The sequence below is a fragment of the Ambystoma mexicanum genome, chromosome 6p, assembly GCF_040938575.1.
Source record: "Ambystoma mexicanum isolate Mex_15411 chromosome 6p, UKY_AmexF1_1, whole genome shotgun sequence".
Taxonomy (NCBI): Eukaryota; Metazoa; Chordata; class Amphibia; order Caudata; family Ambystomatidae; genus Ambystoma; species Ambystoma mexicanum.
The window spans coordinates 659001198-659022943 of NC_090935.1; the positions used below are offsets into that span (position 1 = coordinate 659001198).

Genomic DNA, 21746 nt, shown 5'->3' on the forward strand with positions numbered 1-21746 from the left:
TGTGCAGTTGCTTATGATCCATCTTCCTCGTGGTCTAAATGCATGTCTCGTTAATGTTTATATCCGGTCGGTTGGCTGCTCATCTGCTGTGAAGGCTATTTGTTGTTTGACAGAATGGTTAGACAACCTCAGTAGTCCAGAAGGTAATCCTGGAGCAGATACATTCTGATTACTGGGGATGTTAATGCTCAACTGGAACCACAGTTCTATTTGGTTGACATTTTTAAGGGGGCAGATGATGCTTGGGGTATTCCAAGGGCTATGGTGTCGATACCCAAAGCATATTACGGCCATGCCCTATTGTTTGTGGAAAGAGGTTTTAAAGCTCTAAAATGCACACAGAGTCTGATAATCCAGCTAGATTCACCCAACAGTCACAGTAGTTGCTTGCTGAATTGATATAGGACATTGGCACTTGGCTAGAGATTTGTCTGAGGTTGAACGATCAGGGGGTGATCATAATGCGCTGACTTTTAAACTTAACTATGTACTAAAAGTAAATGTGAGCTAGCAAGGTATTTTCAGATCAACAAATAGTTGTTGCCCGATATGAAACATAACACCACAGAACTGAGGGCATATATTCACGAGATGATCGGCCCACTCAAATAATCTTTTGTCCAATCATTTAGTAAACACGACTGAGGAACCTGGTAAAGTCATTATCACCTTTTATTTTTTACTCAAACCAGCAAGAACACAAAGGGTTTGTATAATAATGATTGTAGAATTGCAAAAGAAAAGAGCTCATGAATGCAATTAAAACCAGCTGCGAGGGGGGGCGTGGCCTGGAGTGCCACTGATGAGGCTGCTCCATTAATGGCCTCCGTGCGAAGCCCGCGGTCGTACCTGCAATGAAATTGGCGAAGAATAGAACTGTCGGGGATCGCAACATATAAAGCACAAATGGTGAAGGTTTGAGACTCTAGCTCACTCCCGCTCGCCCGATTACAGTGGATCTCCATTCCGCCCCCCCCCCCACCCTGGCATATCCAAGATGGCGGACATGCGCCGTGGGACGGAGGATAGGCGAGACTCTATTCGGAGCCCAGCCGTTCCAACCTAGGAGGAGGCCCGGTGGGGTAGCTGGGGGCGGGGGGCCTACCTTCCACCGGCGAGCTGCCCGGGCCAGCTGCTGCGGCCATAGTGAGGCTGAGACTACATTGTGCCCGCCTCCAGATGGAGGAACTCTTCACGGCCTGGGCCCCTGAGTGAGAGCCGTGACGGAGTCAGTGATTGCCTGATTGCTTGGGGTTGCTGTGGGGCCCAAGCCCATCGTGCTCCGTGCCCTTTAACTCTTGTGGTGGCTCTCCTCCGGGGGGCCACAGGCGGTGTAGCTGAGCCCGCTGTGGCACGGGGACGGGCTCGGGCCTCTCTCGGCACCCTGCAGCATACAGACTTGATGCGGGGTACCATGCCCATTGCGTGAGAGGGCCGGATACTGGGGACCTGCTCCTCCGGGACCAAGATCCCTTGTGAGGCTGAGACTATATCCATAAGGAAGACCCCTTCACAGCCCGGCCCCTGGGTGAGAGCCGTAACATAGGCAGTGATTGCCAGATTGCTGTGGGGCACAGGCCCATCATCATGCTCTGCTCTTCCTGAGCGGCACCTCCGAGCCCATCGAGCCTTCTAATTTTGGCAGAGGCTCTCCTGCGGGGGCTGCGGCCGTGGCGCAGGGACAGGGTGGGACCCCTCCCGGGGCCATGCAGCACACAGCCTCAATGTGGGTACCATGCCCATTGCCTGAGAGGGCCGGATACCGGGGTCCTGCTCCTCCGGGACAAATATCCCACCAAACCGTTGTTTTTCCTGGGGTGCCCCCACCCATCTACACTGGCACCACATTAAATCATCTGTTGGTGCTACCTCATGGCAAGGTCCTCACACGCCGACATAAAGCCAGAGGGGTCTCTATGAGATGGAAGAAAGGCAGACCTGCGAATTAACGTTGAAATAGTGATCGCTGTAAAGTCAGCGATACTGAGTAACGGAGTGGTCCGGCGAAAGGAAGTAGCCCACTGGAAAGTCTCAGTGAAAGGTGAACATTTTGGATAAAGTGAATGAACTGTGAAAGCGAGGTGACAAATTGACCCTGAGAAAAGGGGAGAGTAAGGTGAACGTTGAACGTTGATGCATAATACAGTGAACTACCCAGAGCAGGAATCCCAGTGGTAAACAGCATAGGAGTAGGAGTTGAAAGCTGGAAAGACGAAGTGGTTCTGCAGAGGTCTGTAGAAAACAGCCACACACATTTGAAGGTTTTCAACATCAGGAAACGGTCCGAGCCCAACTGAGGGAGATCAAAGATGTATTAAGTTAGGGGAAGGGAATCCCTAGAGGTGGTGAATTAAGCTTGGGGAAGGGAGTCCCTGCAAGTGTTATGTTATGTTATTTGGCATTTATATAGCGCCTTATGTATCGTTGGTATGATCTCAAAGCGCTGGTAGGTTGAACGCCCTCAGGAACCGTAGTTCAAGTCAGTAGAGAGAGAGAGAGAGAGAGAGAGAGAGAGAGAGAGTGTCGAATGGTGAGTGGGCGCACCGGTTATGTGTGCAGCTGGTGTGGTTGTTGAATGATAGCTGCTTCTTAGCGTGTGTGTGGTGCTGAGGAAATCAGTTGGGTGTGTTCAGTCTGGAGGGTGGACACCCAGACGGAGTTCTGGCTGCATTAGGCCTGAGGAGACGCCCAAGCAAGCCGGAATGTGCTCAGCTAGCTGTGTTCTATTAGGAAGATTAGGTGTTCTTGGGGTCATGTTAGTATGAGAACAGCTAGACTAAATGCGTCATAGTATAGTTGTGTTCTAGTTGAATGATGGTGTATAGGAGAGAGTAAGCGTAGTAGTGTGATATAGTGGTTATAAGCAAAGCGCCTGCGACCAAGCACGAGAGCAGAACAGGGGGCATACATAGCGGCTTACGTATATAAAGCGACAGGATGGATAGGGGTAACATCTGATACAGTTAACAGGGGATATAGGTACATAGCTTATACATAGCATATGTAGGAGATACAGAGATATACGGGGTATATCCACTCCATCCACTCTGTTCGCTCCATCCACTCCATCCACATGGAGAACAGGCGTTTTCACTATCCGCACCGTAGATGATGATATTAGTGACACTTTCTAGATTCAACTTTAACACAGTGACGCTATTTGGCACACTTTCTAAATTCAACTTTAATACATTTTATTTTAAAAAGGTTTGAGCCTGACAGATGGGGGCCAACATGAAGTTTTGCTTTGAAAGGTCTGAGCCCGGGAGAGGGGGACCAGAGTGAACTTTTGCTTTCAAAAGGTCCGAGCCCGACAGATGGGGACTGACGAGAACTTTTTGGTGAATTGCATTTTGGAAATTGGAAAGTAAGACTATAATGTGGAAGGCCAGTCGGGCCTCGATCCACGTCTTCAACTGCCACTCTGTTAAAAGCCTGAGCCAGAGTGTGTCATCTAGCCTACACGGACTGCCGCCTCACCCCGTGCTGTCCAATGTCGGGAGGAGAGCTGGCTCAGCCACATTTAATCTTTATGTTTGAACACGGACTTTCCTTTGCATACATATTCTCCATTTCACACCTTATGTACAAGATATAGGGCAGGCATTAGGTTTTTGTTAGTATAGGCCATTTTGATTTCACAGATTCAACTAGGATGGTTTGATTTATTATTTGATGGTTGGCACTATTCCCAACTTAGCTATAGGGCAAAGTAGGAGGTTCTCCAACACCATTGAAACTTCAATAAAAGGTTTTTACAAATTGTACCTTTTGCGTTAGTGTCATACTTGTGATACCATGCCTCCCTTACACCATCCTCTTCTGCGGGCTGGTGACATCACAGTTTGCCAAGCTACAAGGAAAAAGGACGGAGCTCTGGGCTCCCAACGGCTCCAACCTCCCTGTTCCTCCCAGGGCAGAGGAGGATGGCACTTCCTGGAGACTCAGCTTTTGCATTACAGCAGACCCTCTAGCACAACGCAGAGTAAAGCTGCTCTCTCGTTAATCTTCATTCTACTTCAACTTCATGAACACTTCACTCCGGCTGCCTTTCTCTTTATGCGACTTTTCCCATCCTCTTTTCTCATCGACAATCAAATAAAGCAGGTCGGCAGGCACTTCAAGTCAGTTACAGGTAAGATCCTTTATTGCTTACATCAGGTAACATTAAGTTATCTCTTAGGAGCCCACTGGCACCCATCACCCAGGCTTGATCTCTCCAACTCCCGAGTATGTAACCTTATGCCATAAAGACACTTGCACTCATAAAACATTCTCACAGCATTCTCTCTGGCATCATAAGATCTGTACAATAACCCAAGCACTATACAATAGCAATATCCATGATAAAAGCGGTACAGTAAATCCTAATGTGTATAATAATCCGGCAAGGTGTATAAAAGGCATTTTGGCTGGCTACCCAAAATAAAACCTGCACTGCTGTCACTAGCCAGCAGAGCAGTTGACCAAATAGATTGTTTCACAATTCAAAGTAAGGAACAAGTTACTTACCTGTAACTGTTGTTCTCCAGCATGGGTCTGGCATGGATTCACATGCTCATGAATATTCCCCGTCGTCAGGCTGGGAATCCTCGGTAAAGAAAAAACCAGTATCAGTTTCGTTTCTGATCTGTCTTTCATAGTAATAACCAATCACTGGTCTCTGCGTCATACTGACCACAGCCAATGACTGCCCTCTACCTAAGCACCGCCTCTGGCAGCCATCTTCAGATTTGGAAGCACGTGAAGTGGCAGTATGGCCAAGTGAAGAGCCGCAGAGGGGTAGGCGGGAGGGTTCGCATGTGAATCCATGCCAGACCCATGCTGGAGAACAACAGTTACAGGCAAGTAACTTGTTCCTTCTCCAGCATGGGGTCTGGCATGGATTCACATGCTCATGAATAAAGAATACATAGCAGTACACACATGCACAACCACGGGAGGTGGCAAAGGCTCAACATTAAGCATTGCATTAAACTCAACATTAAGCATCTTACCTCCTCACCAGGCTCACCTCAGGCGAACAGGTTGCGCAGCACTGCTTGGCCGACCCTGGACTCCTCCCTGGAATCCCGATCGACGCAGTAGAATTTCGTGAAGGTGTGCGTCGACCTCCACGTAGCAGCCCTGCATATGTCCAGCAGGGGCACACCAGAAAGGAACGCCGTGGTAGCTGCGATCGCTCTGGTGGAATGGGCTCTCGGACGGCCAGGCAGCGGTCGGTTTGCCAACCGATGACAGTACATGATCCAGCCGGAGAGCCATCTGGAAATGGAAGCCTTCGAGAGAGCCTTCCCCTGATTGACAGGTCCAAAATTCACAAAGAGTTGTGACGTCTTCCGAAAACACTTTGTGCGGTCCACGTAGAACTTCAGCGCTCTAGCCACATCCAGCGAGTGCAAAGTCCTCTCAGCCGGCGACGAAGGCGACGGGAAGAACACAGGCAACACCAAGGGTTCGTTGAGATGGAAGTCCGACGGTACCTTGGGCATGAAGGAGGGGTGCGTCCTGAGCACTACCCTCGTGTCGTGAAAAGTCAAGTACGGGGCCTTGCAGGAAAGGGCCTGGATCTCTCCCACCCGTCGTGCGGAGGTGATGGCCACAGGAAACGCTGTTTTCCAAGACAGAAACTTCAACGGGGCCGAGTGCAGAGGCTCGAACGGAGGTCCCATGAGCTTGGTCAGCACCACGTTGAGCTCCCACGCCGGGGCCGGAGCCTTCACCGGCGGGAACGATCTGAACAGTCCCTTCATGAACTCTTTCACCAGACGATGAGACCACAAGGACGTCCGGCCCGTGGTCCTAGTGTATCGGGAGATCGCAGCAAGATGAATCTTGATGGACGCGTGTGCCAGTCCAGCTTTGGCCAGCGTCAGCAGGTACGGCAGTACATGGGGGGCCGTAATCCGTAGAGGGTTAATCTTCTGTGCGTGGCACCAGACAGAGAACCTCTTCCATTTGTGCCCGTAGCATTTAAGAGTCGAGGACGCCCTGGCCTTTGCAAGAACCTCTCTGCAGTCGGCCGGTATGCCGTATCCTCCAAACTCTAGCGCTGCAGGAGCCAGGCCTGCAAGTTCAGCGATTTCGGGTCGTGGTGGAGGATGGCGCCTCCTTCCCTGGAGAGTAGATCCGCGTCCACCGGCAGCCTAATTGGCGGGGACGCTGATAAGTCCAGAAGGTCCGGGAACCATATCTGCCTCGGCCACGCAGGTGCGACGAGGATCATCCTGCACCGTGACCTCTTGAGCTGGTTGACGAGCCGGATTAGCAGAGGCAAAGGAGGGAACGCGTAGAGGAACAGGCCCTCCCAGAGGAACGAGAAAGCATCGCCCATGCTCCTCGCCTGGGGAAACCTGCTGGCGAACCTCCGGCACTTGGAGTTCGTCGCCGTCGCGAACAGGTCGATCTGGGGTGTGCCCCACCGTCGGAAGAGGCGATCCACTAGATCCTGCCGTAGTTCCCACTCGTGGCACGAGCGCAGCTCCCTGCTGAGTGAGTCGGCGATGGTGTTTTTTATCCCTGCCAGATGAAACGGCACCAGAAACATCCTTTGGGCGACGGCCCAATGCCACAGGTCCTGCGCCTCCTTGGACAGTGCTGGGGACCTGGTTCCGCCCTGTTTCCTGATGTAAAACATGGTGGTGGTGTTGTCGGTGAAGATCCTCACCACCTTGCCCTTGAGGGACGGAAGGAAAGACCTGAGGGCCCAGAACACTGCACGGAGCTCCAGGATGTTGATATGGAGGGACTTCTCCGTCGGGAGCCAGAGGCCTCTCGCGTGCAGATTTTCGGTGTGCGCTCCCACCCTTCCAGGGAGGCATCCGTGGTCACTGTCTTCTGGAGGTCTGGGGTCTGGAAGTCCATGCCCGCCGTCAGATGCGCGCGGGTGCCCCACCACCTGACCGCTCGGCGGAAACTCTCGTCGAGTGTGATCCTCTCCTCGAAGCCGCCCGTCGTTTGGATCCAGCGCGCGTCCAGGAACTCCTGCAACGGGCGCATCCGGAGCCTGCACATGGGAATGAGGTAGATACAAGAAGACATCATTCCGAGGAGCGACTTGATGGACCTCACCTGACCTCACCTGGCCGCGTCGGAAACCAACATCCGCTGTACCTTGCCCAGGATGGACCTGGTCCTTTCCTCCGACGGGGAGGCCAGAAGGGACACTGTGTCGAGCTTCGCTCCCAGAAAGTGCGTTTTGCGCGGGTACCAGGTGGGACTTGGCGTAATTCACGGAGAATCCCAGGTCCGTGAGAAGTTGGACGGTCCTTGCCGTGTTCTCCACGGCGAGCTCCCTCGTCTTGGCTCGGATGAGCCAGTCGTCCAGGTAGGGGTAGACGTGGATCCCCTCGCGGCGCAGCTGCGCCGCCACCGGTGCAAGGCACTTGGTAAATACCCTGGGTGCCGACCGTAGTCCGAAGGGGAGGGCTTTGAACTGGTAGTGACGCCCTTGGACCACAAACCTGAGGAATTTTCGGTGCCCCCTTAGGATGGGAATATGGAAGTAGGCATCCTCCAAATCCAACGACGACAGGAAATCTCCTTCCTCCAGCTCACCCAGGACGTGCTGGAGGGTGACCATCCGGAACTTCTGCGCCTTGATGAACTTGTTCAGACGTCGCAGGTCTAGGATGGGGCGCCATCCTCCCGTCTTCTTCTTCACGAGGAAGTATCTCGAGTAAACTCCGGAGCCCCGAAGCCTCTTTGGGACGAGTTCGATGGCGCCCTTCCTGAGCAACGCCTTTACCTCCAGGAGAAGCTGAGGGACGTGAAGCTCTTTCCTGGCCACGGGGGGGACGCGCGGGAACCTTCTTTGAAACTCGAGCGCGTGGCCCCAGGCTAAGGCGTCCAGCACCCAACGGTCGGTGGAGATGGACTCCCACACGCTGACGAAGCCCGCCAGCCGGCCTCCCACCGGGGTGCTTCGGGGGGGGCCCGACCCCACGGCCGGTTCAATCCTGTTTCGACGAGGCTTTGCCGCCTTGACCTCCTTGGCGACGACGGCGGGGTCCGCCAGACTTGCCTCGTCCTCTGTAGGCCTCCTGAGACGACGAGCGGGCCGCTTGACGGTAGGTGGAGAAACCGCCGCCGGAACCTTTGGAGGCGCCCTTGCCTCCGCTGCTCCGAAAGGGCGTCCGTCGTTGCAGAACCCCAAGGGCCCGGGCCGTCTCAGTGTCCGCTTTAATGGCCTGGAGGGAATCGTCCACTGTTTTCCCAAACAGGTTGTTCCCATCGAACGGCATGTCCAGGACTCTGGTCTCTATGTCTTGACGGAAGTCCGTAGCCTTGAGCCATCCACGCCGCCTAAGGCACACGCCATTGCCCAACTGGCGAAACCCAGTGTCGGCGATGTCCGTCGCAATAGTGATGGCGTGGTCCGACGCCACCTCACCTTCCTGTAGGATCTCCAGGGCATCCGCCCTCTTGTCGTCCGGTAGGAAGTCCAGCAGGGGAGCCAGTCTGTACCATAGCTCCCTGTCGTAGCGGGCCACGATAGCCAAGGCGTTGGCCGCTTTAATCGTCGTCGCTGCCGACGAGATGACCCTGCGTCCCATCGCGTCCAATTTCTTTCCCTCGCCGTCCGGTGGGGAAGTCGATGTGGAGGCCGCACCCCCCCCCCCCGCTTTCTTCCTGGCCGCCGTGGAGACGACGGAGTCCGGGGTAGGCTGCGCCCGGAGGCACAGGGGGGCCGCGTCCGGGACCCGGTACTACTTCTCGTACCGGTCTCTTCTAGCTGGCGTCGTGGAAGGGTTCTTGAGGAGGGCGAGGCCCTCATCCCAAATGTCGTCCAGTAGAGGCACCGCGAGGACCGTCTTCCTCTTGGCCTCGCGCCGTTGATAAAGGAATCCTTCCTTTTTCTTCTCCTCAGGGCAGAGCTGGAAAAGCTCGGATGCCCTGGCGATCATGGAGTGGAACGATCCAATCTCGTCGGGCTGAGAAGCCCTGGTGGGGGGTGACGACGGGAGATCCTCGTCGTATACCTCGTCGTCCGTACCCGTCGCTGCCGTGTCAGTCCCCGTATCATCCCCTCGGGTGGACGGGGAGGAGGGCTGGACGGGTCGCGATGGCTGAAAAGGAGGTGGAGGGTGAATCCTTCTCTTCTTGGGCGGGGGAACACCCGAAGGTCCCGGTTCAGGATCCCCCAACGGGAGAGGTTCCTCCGTCGGCAACGGTAGTCTCGTCCTTATCTCTGAGCATAAGGACTGTATAGCCAACAAAATGGCCACCGAGTTGTCTTGCGGCGCTGGCATAGGGGAATCCGACGGGCGATCAGGGGCCCCGTCGTCACCCTCGACGCGGTCGTCGTCACCTGCGTCGGGATCCATCCCGACGGGCCGGTCTTCATCCACGCCAAGGCCGTGGCTTAAGACCTCGATCAGCTCTTCCTCTGAGGCCGAATCTACGACGACGCCTTGCGCCCCCTTTTTGTTCCCCGCCGGGGATTTCACGGGGGTCCTATCGATGGGCACAAAAGAGGACTCCCTCCGAGGTGGCAGGGAGACTCTGAGCCCCGAGGTCGCCACCACTGGTGTAGCCTCCACAGGCTGAGCCAGGGCCGCCGCGACAGTATCGATAGAGGGCTTGGCCGGATGGATTAAGGCCTTCACCACCTTAGGTGCGCTCACCGCCTTATCCTTGAGGGGGGGGGGGGGACACTGCCTCGCTCCCCCTCCGATGGGGCCTTCGAGCTCGACCGGGGCCTCTCCAGGAGCTTCGCCGGGTGCTCGCCCTTCCTCTTACCCGACCCAGAGCGTTGGCTCGTGGCTGAAGGTGCCGGGGAGGGTGCGCCCTGCCTGGCGCCCGTAGAGCCCGACCGTTCGGCGCTCCCGGTGCCAGCGGACTCGCGGTGCTTGGCCTTGTGTTGGACCCCCGTCGCCGGGGCGTCCTCAAAGGTCTTAGAAGACCGCTCGGATTTCTTCCTCTTCTTCTCGTCTGACGGGCTCTTCCCTTCCAGCCAGTTGGCGAGGCCTTGGTGGCGGTCCTTCATGGTCCGCTCCGACATATTGCCGCAAAACGCACAGTCCTTCTCCAAGTGCGTCTTGTCCTCATGTAAGCAGTAGAGACAAAAGGAGTGTTCGTCCTCCTTAAAGACGTTCTGCAGCTGGCATCCAGGGCAGACCCTGAACAGCTTTCCGGGCGTCGAGCTTCCCTTCTCCTGGGCCATGTCCGGGCCTGAGAAGCTTCTGGAGTCCTCCAAAACGTAGCTCGACGAAATCTTCACCCTTGAGGGGCGCAGACGAATCCGACACGGGTCCCCGTTGAACGGATGGAGAGTCGGTGGAGCTTGAGGCTCTTTTGACTGAAAAAAACGAAGTTTTTGAGAAAAACGTGAAAAAATAGCACTAACGCTCAAGAGCAATAGCACGAGGATCCCAACACATGAACGTGCGGTAAAAATCTGAAGATGGCTGCCAGAGGCGGTGCTTAGGTAGAGGGCAGTCATTGGCTGTGGTCAGTATGACGCAGAGACCAGTGATTGGTTATTACTACGAGAGACAGATCAGAAACGAAACTGATACTGGTTTTTTTCTTTACCGAGGATTCCCAGCCTGACGACGGGGAATATTCATGAGCATGTGAATCCATGCCAGACCCCATGCTGGAGAAAATTGTTTTACAGTTCAAAGTAAAATCAGAGAAAAAAATATCAACTGTATTTTAAAAAGTGTAATAAATACTTTTATAACAAAATTAATTCATGTATGTTGTAAAAGTAATTTTATTAAAATGTTGTATTTTTTTAAATAAGTAGTGTAATTCTGAAGAAATAAAAAAAAGAAGAGGTACACACTAGCAAAGAACATGAAACAAGGGAGAGAATAAAGCCAGTCAGTTTGGGAGCAGTCTACATTTTGATAAAGTACAAATAGTTAAAGGAGGGAAGACTTGAAAGTCAATCTTACTATAGGCCGACCTGTGTGGTCCCTTCACCTCCCAGAGTGAACATCTCAATAGGAAAGAGAGCAAGAGAATATTTGGACAAATAGTGGGCCTTACAGCTTTAACTGAAATTACTCAAGAGTAACATACTTATAGCTCATCGGTTTACTGTTTAATATCCCTAAATCAAAACAGCCAAAGGAGGAGGGCAAATGCAAGAAACTTACCATTCCAAGGCGAACTTGTCCATGATGCTGAAAGACTCTGTGGAAAAACAGTGGGTCTTAATAATAGTCCTTGAATTGTTAAAACTATATATACACACACACACCTCCACTGAGAAACAAGACTGTCTATAGACTAACATGTGTGCATTAGCAAACTACCATGCATAAAAAGGCAAACATAGCACAAATGAAAGACTCAAGCCCGTAAAGTTGCTGCAGATGTTCATGTCAATCACCTCATCTTTGTGAATGTTTAGTAGAACTACAACTACTAAAGAGATAGTCATGAAAGATAGAAGTGTACTTCTAGGAAAGTATAGTGCAAGCCCTAGAATAATTCATGTATCAGTTTTCTACAGAGCATATGGTCCACCATTTTTGATAAAGTTCAGTGGGTGAAAATGTCCCCAGAAAAAGGTCATGTGAAAATATAGTAAGCAAAAAGCTGTTTTAAAAAAATTGAGTCATTCAATACAATCGATCCAAAGTGTGAAAATGTTGCCAAAAAAGCTGTTTTTAAATACACAAAAGCACACGGCTGCAACCCTAACAATGACCCAAACCTTTAACCACCTAAGTGCCAAGGACAAGGTATCTCGTCCTCAGCACTACGTTTGCAGTGCGGAGGACGAGATACCTCGTCCTTTTAAGTACTCAGCTGTGTGTGATCACTGCAGAGCACACAAACCCGAAATCCAACCCATGGGCTATGCGAGGAGGAGATTGCGCCTCACAGCCCAGGGGTTGGATTTCTTTCAGTTTCACGTCAGCATGTGTAATGCGCGCTGACGTGAGACTGAATGTAAATTTCACTGCCAGCTGCAGCACTGAAATGGAAGGCACGTACCTCCCTCAATCTCCAGCATTTCTATGCCATTTTGATTGAGGCAGGTGTCGTTGGAAAGGGAAGTCCCTCCCCTTTCCAACGAAACCTTCCTTGTATTGTTGCTGGGCGCGGATCGCTTGATCCGCGTCCAGCAACATGACAAGACCACCAGAGATACATTTTTGAAGTGGGGGGTGAGGGGCTGCTTAGTTTATATGTCCCCATCGGGCCCCCAATGCATGGGGCATTACGGTTTGCCCACCCTGGGGGCAGATGGGCACCCTAATTTTCCCATCTTGTCCTAGGGAAGGAGCAACCCACTCACCCCAAAAACATGTTCAAGGGTTACTGGTGGTGGGCGCGGGGGTCACTACACAAGAAGGAATTCAATTATTTGAAAGGGGGGTGGCCCTCTCTCCCCCCCTACCCTAAATAGTGGGGCGGAGGTGTGTGTTGTGTGGTTCTCCCTGGGGGAGGATTGGAGGTGCAATCTGCCCCTAGAAAGGTGTTCACTTGTTTTTACTGGGGCTGGGGGGTTGGGGATCACTAAACCACCAGGGATGGTTTGTATTAAAGGGGTGGGAGTGGCACTCTTCCCCCATCCTGCCCCAAATGGATGGGGCATGTAATTTAGCCCTGCCTGGGGGCAGACTGGCAGCGTAATCTGCCAATTTGCCCCTAGAAAGGGGCAATGTGTTTTTACTGGGAGGGTACGGGTCACTAGACCACCAGGGATGGCTTGAAAGAGGGGGGAGGGAGGGTAGTGATAGGAGCGTGATAGTGAGGATTTGTTTTTTGTTTTTGCTGGGCTGACCAGAGATAATGAATGTTTTTTGTTTTGTTTACAGGTTTTTTAATGCTAGAAGCATCTGCTTTGTTATGCAAGTCTATTTTTTTTATTCTACGGTTAGGGCCCATTGTCAGTGAGATGGGTGGGACTGGGGCTGGATTGTTGGTGGTGTGGGCGGGAGTGGGCTTTCTGGGGAGGTATTTCGCTGGGCTGGGACACAATTGCAGAGTCAACCCACAAATTGCCCCCATGCCAGCAGAACATTGCTGTTTCCCTGGGAGGGCAATATAGAGGTTTGGGCCCCTATTTTGAAAATCCCCCAGGAGGCAGCAATGGTCACTAGGCCATTTGGTAAAAGTATGTTCTGGGTGGTAGGAGTTTCCATATGGCCATTGCCCTCAGACATTTTATGGGAGGGCAAAAGGGGCACTTGCCCAGGGCCCCCCCTTGGAGGGGGGGCCCCCACACGGCTGCCTGATCTGATGAAGATTCCATTGTTCACCAGTCCTAAATAGCACACGTCAGGATATTTTATGGGGTTCTGCTGAGGCTCTAAACCCATTGCCTTTCTGTTTTGACAAGTACATTCTGCCTTGATCAATTCATCATGTATTGCTTTCTGTGTTCACTGTGGTATTGTTGTGTGTTCCTTACGGCACAACTCTGTAGCATTCTTTCCATCCTGTGGGAATTATGTTGATCATGTGCAACAGGCAACGGTGAAATGCATATTCATAAATTGAGTACCACAATGGTTCAGAAGTTAGCTCAGTGTGTGAAGCACCCATTGCAGAGATATGTGTTCGCATGCAAAATTAGAATATCACATTCCAGCAAGGCTGGCTGAGCCTTTCCTATGTCTGAAGTTTATAAACCTGCCTGCATATGTACTTGGTTTTGCAGAACAACATCTGCTATTATCTGCAATGAACCTGCATAAGATGCTGGTTGCTATAAAAACGAACATATCATCCGTATGGTGACGGTCTAGCAATTGGTTTGTTCAGATGGTGTGTTTTAAAACCTAGACAATCGCCTCCAATGATGGAATAAACTGTCAGTTCAAGAGATGAATAAGTATCCAAATTCACGACTATGGAACGAAAGCGTTCATGCTTGTATCCTGGATTTGCCAGCACAGGATACAGTGATCCTGGTCAAAACATCTAGTATATCTTACATTACTGTGCTGTCTTTTGTGAGGCTTGCCTTCTTGCATGCTGCTGGTATCGTTTAGCCCATTACTTGATATTTCTTCTTATGTAGGCAATTTGGGTGTAAGGGTTGGTAGACAGAAGAGAGCGGACAAAATGTTGCAGGCCTCAGGCAAGCATATTTTAAGGTCTGCTTGTTTGACACAAAAAACGGTTTGCTTTTTGGTAAAAGTCAAAGGTTTTTATGCACATTTATAAATGAAAATGTCACAAGCCAATGTTTTGGAAGTATTTAAAGCTTTAAACAAAACACAAACCCATATTAAATGTGTTAAATCACATCAATTGGTATGCTGGTAGTTATATACTTCCCTTGATGATGGAGAGAATGAAGCTAGAACCATTCCGATTTTGCATAACACCCTTCTATAATATTTATTTTGTTTTAAAATGGTCATGTTTGGTAATGTGATTTGTGTACTTTCCAAATCCGTTTTTATAAAATGAGATTGTTTTAGTGTATGGTAAGAACTGGAAAAGAAAGTGTTCTAATGCTGAAATTGCAGAGAAGGCACAAATCCCAGCTTCACCAATGTGTGATCCTGGGCATCTCATTTAATCTTGCATTTCCTAATCTCTCAATATTGCTAGTCCCTAAACCCTTCAAAATTGTCAGCCCTTCAGAGTGATTTCCTACTCATGGTATGATCTTCATAAAAGAATTATTCATGGTTTCACTGGCTATAGGTGTTGCTTCCACTTTAATAGTGAGCATATTTATATCTCACACCACAGGCATTTGTTCCTTTGATGTCTAAAGGCAAAACTATTTGAAAACCATATCCCACTTCGAATTTCTGTCTGGATAAAGACACCTTCCTGGTAGCTTCTAATCTGCATCCACTATTCATGCTACAGTATGTGTAGCTTTCTCATTCCTTCCAATTGGTCTCTTCTATCCATGCATGAGCACTTTTGTATTGTGTGAGGCAGCTAATATGAGTTCTCCGTCTATTATGGGTTACATGTACCTTTTATGTACGGTCCTGCATTAATACTACAGGCTGCATAACTTCCTGGATGTTATTGATAAAAAATTATCCTGTATGTACTAGAACAGTAACCTCTTCGTGGACTGCTAATGTTGGTCTTCAAATGCCATTTGTTTATCATTCCGATTAGAACAAGAATGAAGATGGTAAGGGGATTTAACAGGAGTAAACGTGCTTATTATGCTGCGAGACACCATATCAACCTATAGGTTGTGAGCGCGATGGGTCGGGGGTGGGGTGCGCGACCAGTATTCTTGATCCCTTAATTCCTTTGGTTTGGTGGAGGGGGGCCCAAAGATGTCCGTGCACAGGGCCCCAAAAGTGCTTAAGATGGCCCCGATTGCCCTCATTTCCCACGAGTTTGCAGTTTCCCTTCCTTGGTGGCAGATCAATGGTAGGGAAAGGTTTGCAGATAGCTGGGCTGCATTACAGCTTTTTTCTCCAGGGAGGGATGGGGACCCTGCCAGGGGACCCTGCCAGGGATCCCTGGGACTGCCGCTGCACTTGCGATGGTCGATGCACATAGGAGACAGCCGCTATAGGCCAGGGACATGACCCCCGACTTTCCTGGAGCTCTGGCTGGCTTGCGGTACAGCTTCTCCCTCTGGGAAAAGGACAGGGACCCTGCTGGAGCTTTTGTAAACTGCACAAGTCACCTATCCTACAAAAGGTCTGCCTGTGCTCTTTCAAATAATGTATGCTAGCCATTCCTCACCGCATTTTTTTTTTCTTATTTTCAAATGCTAAGTACGTCTGTTTAGGCCGTCAGCATAAACATCCTTGGTTCCGTTTTGGCTTGTGGTATTGCTCGTTTTGTGAAACATTACAAAATATGTGTGATTTCCTAAGAAGAGTTGAGGGAATGTAGCGGTGCATTGCTTTTCTCAATATTCACGGAAGCCATTACCTCACAGGTCAAAATATGTCCAGCACATACCTTTTTTTCTGTCATTGTTCCAATTTATTCCCAAACTATGGGAATTTTACCTACATAGTTGTTGCCTGACCTGCGCAAATGACCCCCTCCTAAACTTGAAATTAATTCTACTTTTCAGAAATATATGCCTTTCTGTCTTCCCATTAAGCTTCCCTACCCTCCTCTTCCATTCCGTCCATGCATGTCCTATTGAAAAAGGGTGAAAAATAAAATCGCCTACCTCACAAAACTGATGTCAACCTTAGAAAACATGTGTTTTTTTGTTTCCACTCAACCCGTTCTTGAAAGCTTGGAAAATGGCGAATTCAGAACAGCAAACCATTTGTTACTAGCTCTTACAAGAAAAAAAACACAGGCTTCTTTGTACCTCATTTTATTGCCATTTTCTGAAAAAACACAAAATGTAGTCCCTTTTGTGTTATCTTCTCACACCTCCCTACAACAAACTAGGAATCCTTGCTGGCGTTATTACCACAAACATGTGGGAAGAAAAGGATGCACATTTGGCAGGGATATCACTTGTAACAAAACAACCCTACACTCTTTTCATTCCATACCATTATTACTTCATTTCAACAAAATATGTACAAGAAAAAAAATAGTCCTGTCAAAAGAACATCTAAAACTGTACAATTTTGTTACACCAGTGACCATTCTTTGTGTGTATATATGCCAAATAACTCCATAGCTTGTTTGCTGGATCTACATATGTTTCAGTCATGTAATTGGCCCTTGCATGATGGGCCCATGATTCAACGACCTTCTTCAGGATCAAGACAGACTTCAACTCTGGTCTGGTCTATACAATGTTTAGGGTGAACAGTGTAGTCTGGTACAGAAGTACAATAACAACACATTAGTCTCTATCCCCTTATTTCTAACAACACAACTAATTGTGTATATGTGTCAAAACGGGACCATATGGATTACCTACCACGTCTGTATAATGGGGGTAGTGTCAATGAGGGAATTTTTCCAGCAAGTCTTCCAGTACATGTAACGGGCAGCCTGCAAACCCATCCAGAGATCACAGAAAACTCAGTATCCCTGTATTTCAATTTTAGTCAGAGTTTAAATCACTAACATCTAGCAGTAAATGGTAAATGTCCACTTACTTATTATGGAGATGGCACTACTCAAAGTGAGATCCCATCTTCGACTACTTCAGAATAGACCAGTCTAGTTTTTCAGCTGCTCCCAAAAGCAGCACGGAAATGGACTCCTATCCCCACTATGAGGAAACCAGTGGGGGAACGTGTAAGTTGAAAATTCAAATCACAGTTACCTCCTATATGATACATCGGTACCAAATTTAAATCACGCTTTGCGTGCCCAGGCAGAAAAGTATAGTGCTTGTACATACAAGGTTTCAATATAATATATGCACGCTTCAAAGCAAAATTCTGGTTTTCTTCCAAGATATTTCTCCATTTCAATTTTTGGCAATTGGTGATCATTGTCAGTCTTATCTGTAGAAGTATAGCTTTCTTGGCCCTACCTAAGGCAACTTTGTTAATGAGCTCTGGGTGCCACCAAAGATCTTGCTCATTCAAAATGGTCAATGTTTTCCTCACAAGTGTGGCCCATGGTAGGCTCGTCCCCCCAGTCAGAGTGAGCAGATACACAATGGCATCTCAATATAACTCCAACCCGGGGTTGCACCACAGACTTAGCCAATACATAACCGGTTTCCTTGCTAACTCGCTAGCAATCAGAGATAAATCAACTTCCCTGTGTTTAAGAGAATTTGGTGTCCCACAAGGTAGCAGGGACAGCTTCTTCCAAAAGGAGTTCTCTGCGTTAGCCAGGTCAGAGGTACTTGCATAGCCCCAATTTCAGGCCCACAGGAGGCAGACATGAGAGCATGTTTCCTGTATAACTCAATTACAGGGGAAGTGGCACTCCTGTCATGGTGCTTGTAAATAAAACTCAGTATCCCACTGGAGCACTTAGACAGGTTGGTGCCAGCTTTGTCAATTTGGGAACCTGACCCCCAAATCATCATAAAATTGTACCTGCTCAAGCACGCCATCCTCACCACTGGCAGTTTCCTGCTGATGTTTGGAAAATTTAGTCTTAATACAAACGATTTGGTTTTCCCTATACGGAGTATAAGTTTAAGATCACCACACTTTTTTACAAGGGATGCCAGGATGGCCTTAATGCCCTGTGACAAGGTAGATAACAGTACAGCATCATCCATGAAAAGGAGGGCTGAATGTTTTTCAGTGCCCAATTAAGGGGATCTAGACATTCTTCAAGAAGTGTCCTGACTATTTCATTGCTTAAAAAAAAAACTAAACAGGAGTGGGGCAAGGTTGCACCCCCTAGTTACTTGAATTGTGATGTTGTCTCTGCTGCCAAACCATAGCGAACCACTGCATTATTATTATTATATAAGGTTTTTACAATTAGTAGCAACTTGGCCAGCATATTCCTGCTGTCTACGATCTTTCAAAGTAAGTCCTGTGGGGCTCGTCAAAGCCCGTCTTCTTGTTGATAAAACAGCAAGCATGACAGAGCAATTTGCAATGGGTGGGGACACCGTCACATAGCAGGAACATTGAATTGTACAAGCTATAGATGCAATGCCGTTGACAAAGCATCTAAAGCTATGTGGCTGCGAGGCCAAGGAAGTGTACGGTTTAAATGTACAGAATGAACATATCCTGTCCAATGTACGATTTCCATTGTGTAAAACCTCCTGAAAAACCCTGCCAAACCTAAACTCTGGGACTCATTTCTAAGGACAGATACTCTGCCAGTTTCTCCGTCAGTTTCCATACAGCTGTAAAGAAACTAATTCTGTAAACCGCTGGCAGATTTAGCAGAGTTTGGATTAATATGCATTTCTGACAGAATATATTGTATACATACATATGGGATATATTACTCACGGTAATCGTATTTCTGATGCTTGTATCTTCTTAGATTCACATGCTGTGCATAGGCCGACATCTAGTGGAAGCTGCAGAGTATTACAGTTGTTGTTTTCGAAAAAAAAAGGGACATCGACAGGGCATGCCAGTAATACTATCCCTAGTGTGACGTCCACTGTACCCATGATACCTCACGCGTCGGGGGTCCCTCAGATTGTTGTTTTTCTGACCGGAGGTAGCATGAGGTGTAGCATGAGTACAGTTGTATCCAAGCAGATACGTATCAGACAAGCTCATAAGAATCCATGCTCCTTCTCTCTGAGGGGTGGAATGATGGGCGCATGTGAATCTAAGCAGATCCAAGCATCAGAAATACGATTACGGCGAGTAATGTATCCCTTCTGAGGCTTGTGGAATCTGCTTACATCACAAGCTGTGCATAAATTAGTGAGCAGTGTTAGAAGAAGGAGGTGGGATGTGAGAAGGTTCATGAGCGAACAGATGTCTTAGAACCGCTTGTCCCACTTGTGCATCGGTCTTGGAATGAGTGTCAATGCAGTAGTGCTGAGTGAAAGTATGTATTGAGCTCCATGTAACTGCTTTGCAAATGCCGTCTATAGGGGCATTTGCGATGAAAGACAGGGTGGCTCCTGTGCCTCTTGTGAAGTGAGCCCTGGGCGTAAAAGGCAGTGGGGGTCATTACGAGTTAGGAGGGAGCCATGCCGCTACTAGCAGCATGGCTACCCCCTTACCGGATACCGGGTCCCTTGAATGAGGAATTATCGGGCCATTCTGACCTTGGAGGGCCCGGTAATTCCACATTCAAGGAACCCAGCCCCATTTGAGCCCCCATAGGGCTCAATCAGAATGGGGAGGGTGATAACAACGGACCCGTTAGCAACGGACCCGTTAGTAACGTGCCCGTTGTTAGCACCCTGGTCTGCTCGCGGGACCCGCTAAGGGCACCTGATAAAACTAGGCGTTCGTAGTGGGTTCCCGCAAGCAGACTCGTAATGAGGCGGTAAGGGGTTGACTACTCCGGCACCTTTACCGGCGACGTCAACCCCTTACCGCCTCACTCATAATGACTCCCAGTGTCTCATTTGATAGGGAATAGCACAGTTGTATACATCCGACTATCCACCTAGAGATGGCATTCTTTGAAATGCAGTCACCTTCTCTGCCTGGTGCTACAGAGACAATCAGTCGATCTGTTTTTCTAAGCGGTTTGGTCTCGTCTACATAGTAGAGGACCGCTCTTCTCACATCTATTTTGTGCAGTTTTACCTCACCTGAGCTGGTGGGTTCTTGGAAGAAAGCCAGTAGCTCAACACATTGGTTTACATGAAATTTGGAGATTAACTTAGATGAGAACCCAGGGTGAGACGTAAAACCAGCGGGTCCTGCACTGACAATGTTTGAATTTCACCAACAACTCTTCTTTTGGAAGTGATAGCCACTAAGAAGGCAGTTTTTAAGTCAGGTGTTTGAGACTAGACTTCTGCATCGGCTCAAAAGGGGGTCCCATGAGCTTAGCGAGTGCAAGATTGAGAACCAATCATGGCGGCGGGTTCGAAATTGGAGGGTGGAGTCTTACACCCTCCATGACCGCTTTGATGACAGGTACCTTCCACCATGAGACTTTATTGTGGGAAGTGGTATATGCTGACAAAGCCGCCAGTTGGACCTTAAACAAGTTGAATACTAACCATGCGTCTAGCAAGTGGAGCATATAAGTAAGAATGTGGGAAGGAGTACATTCTATGGGGTTAATTTGTTTCGACTGGCACCAAATTACAAATCTCCTCCACTTGTCAAAATAACAGTGCCTAGTGTTAGGCTTTCTTGATTCCTTCAAGATATCCATACATCTTTGAGGCAGATTAAGATGTCCAAACTCTATGACTTCAGGAGCCATGCTGCCAAGTTCATTGAGTGAGGTAGAGGGTGCACTGTTAGTCCCCCGTGCTGTGAGCGCAGATTGTACGGGTACGGTAGTTTGATGGTATCGTACATCGCCAGGTTACGCAGATGCGGATACCAGGGTTATCTTGTCAACATAGGAGCAACTAGGATGAGCGTCATCTGTTCCTTGTGGATCTTGTTCACCACTTTCCTCATAAGAGGCGTTGGGGGGGGGGGGGGGGGGGGGAGCGTAAGCAAATTTCCCTGACCAGTTCAGCTATAGGGCGTTCCCCTTGGAGCCTGGCTGGGGGAATCTGGACGCAAAGTCTGGGCATTGCTTGTTTTCGCTTGTAGTGAACAAGTCTTTTGTGGGGGAAATCCCATAGAGAGAAGTGGTGTTCTACGACCTCTGTGTGAAGTTGCCACTCGTGTTCTTCTGGTAGAGGATCTCTGCTCAATGAGTCTTCGAGAGAGTTGAATTCCCCTGGAGCATACTGTGACGATAGGAATATTTTCTGTTTGAGCGCCCATTTCCAAATTTGCTGTGCAAGTCTGGACAGATTTGGAGAACGTGTGCCCCCTGTTTGTTTATGTAAAACAATGCTGTAGTGCTGTCTGTCAGGACCTGCACAGATTGGTTCATTAAGTGGGATTCGAATGCCTGAAGTGCCTTCAATACTGCCATTGATTCTAGCAGATTGAAGCGGTTCTGAGCTGCTGTTCTGAGCTGCCGTGCAAGATCACAGACCCTGAGCTGTGTGGTGAAGGTAGTGAGGCGCCCCCCCCCCCACCCAGCAAGAGAGGCGCCGGTCGTGATAATTGCCTGTGTCTCTGGATCGTAGAAGGGTTTCCCCTTCAGAGGCCTTTCACTCGTCCACCAGCGAAGCCTTTGTACCGGTGTTGGCAAAAAAGACCACTAGATCGTCCCACTGATCGCTTGCCTGAGACCATTGTTTCGCCAACCACTCCTGCATGGGTCGCATGTGCAGGCGCGCGCGTGGAACCAGGTAAATGAAAAATGCCATCATGCCTGGCAAGTGCATCAATTTGCGCACCCTTATCTGGTGGCCGGCTTGATAATGTGGTATTTGCAAC

General features: G+C 49.3%; 1 protein-coding gene across 3 annotated transcripts in view; it reads right to left on the reverse strand.

Annotated features, from left to right (window-relative positions):
- The window catches only part of LOC138511696 (general transcription factor IIH subunit 2), a 1250606-nt gene that overhangs the window by 1135179 nt on the left and 93681 nt on the right, over positions 1-21746 (reverse strand). For all 3 annotated transcript variants that reach the window (XM_069627529.1, XM_069627530.1, XM_069627531.1), the window contains exon 4: positions 11109-11145. In XM_069627529.1, coding sequence (XP_069483630.1) covers positions 11109-11145 — 37 coding nt within the window. The remainder of the gene's footprint in view (positions 1-11108; positions 11146-21746) is intronic.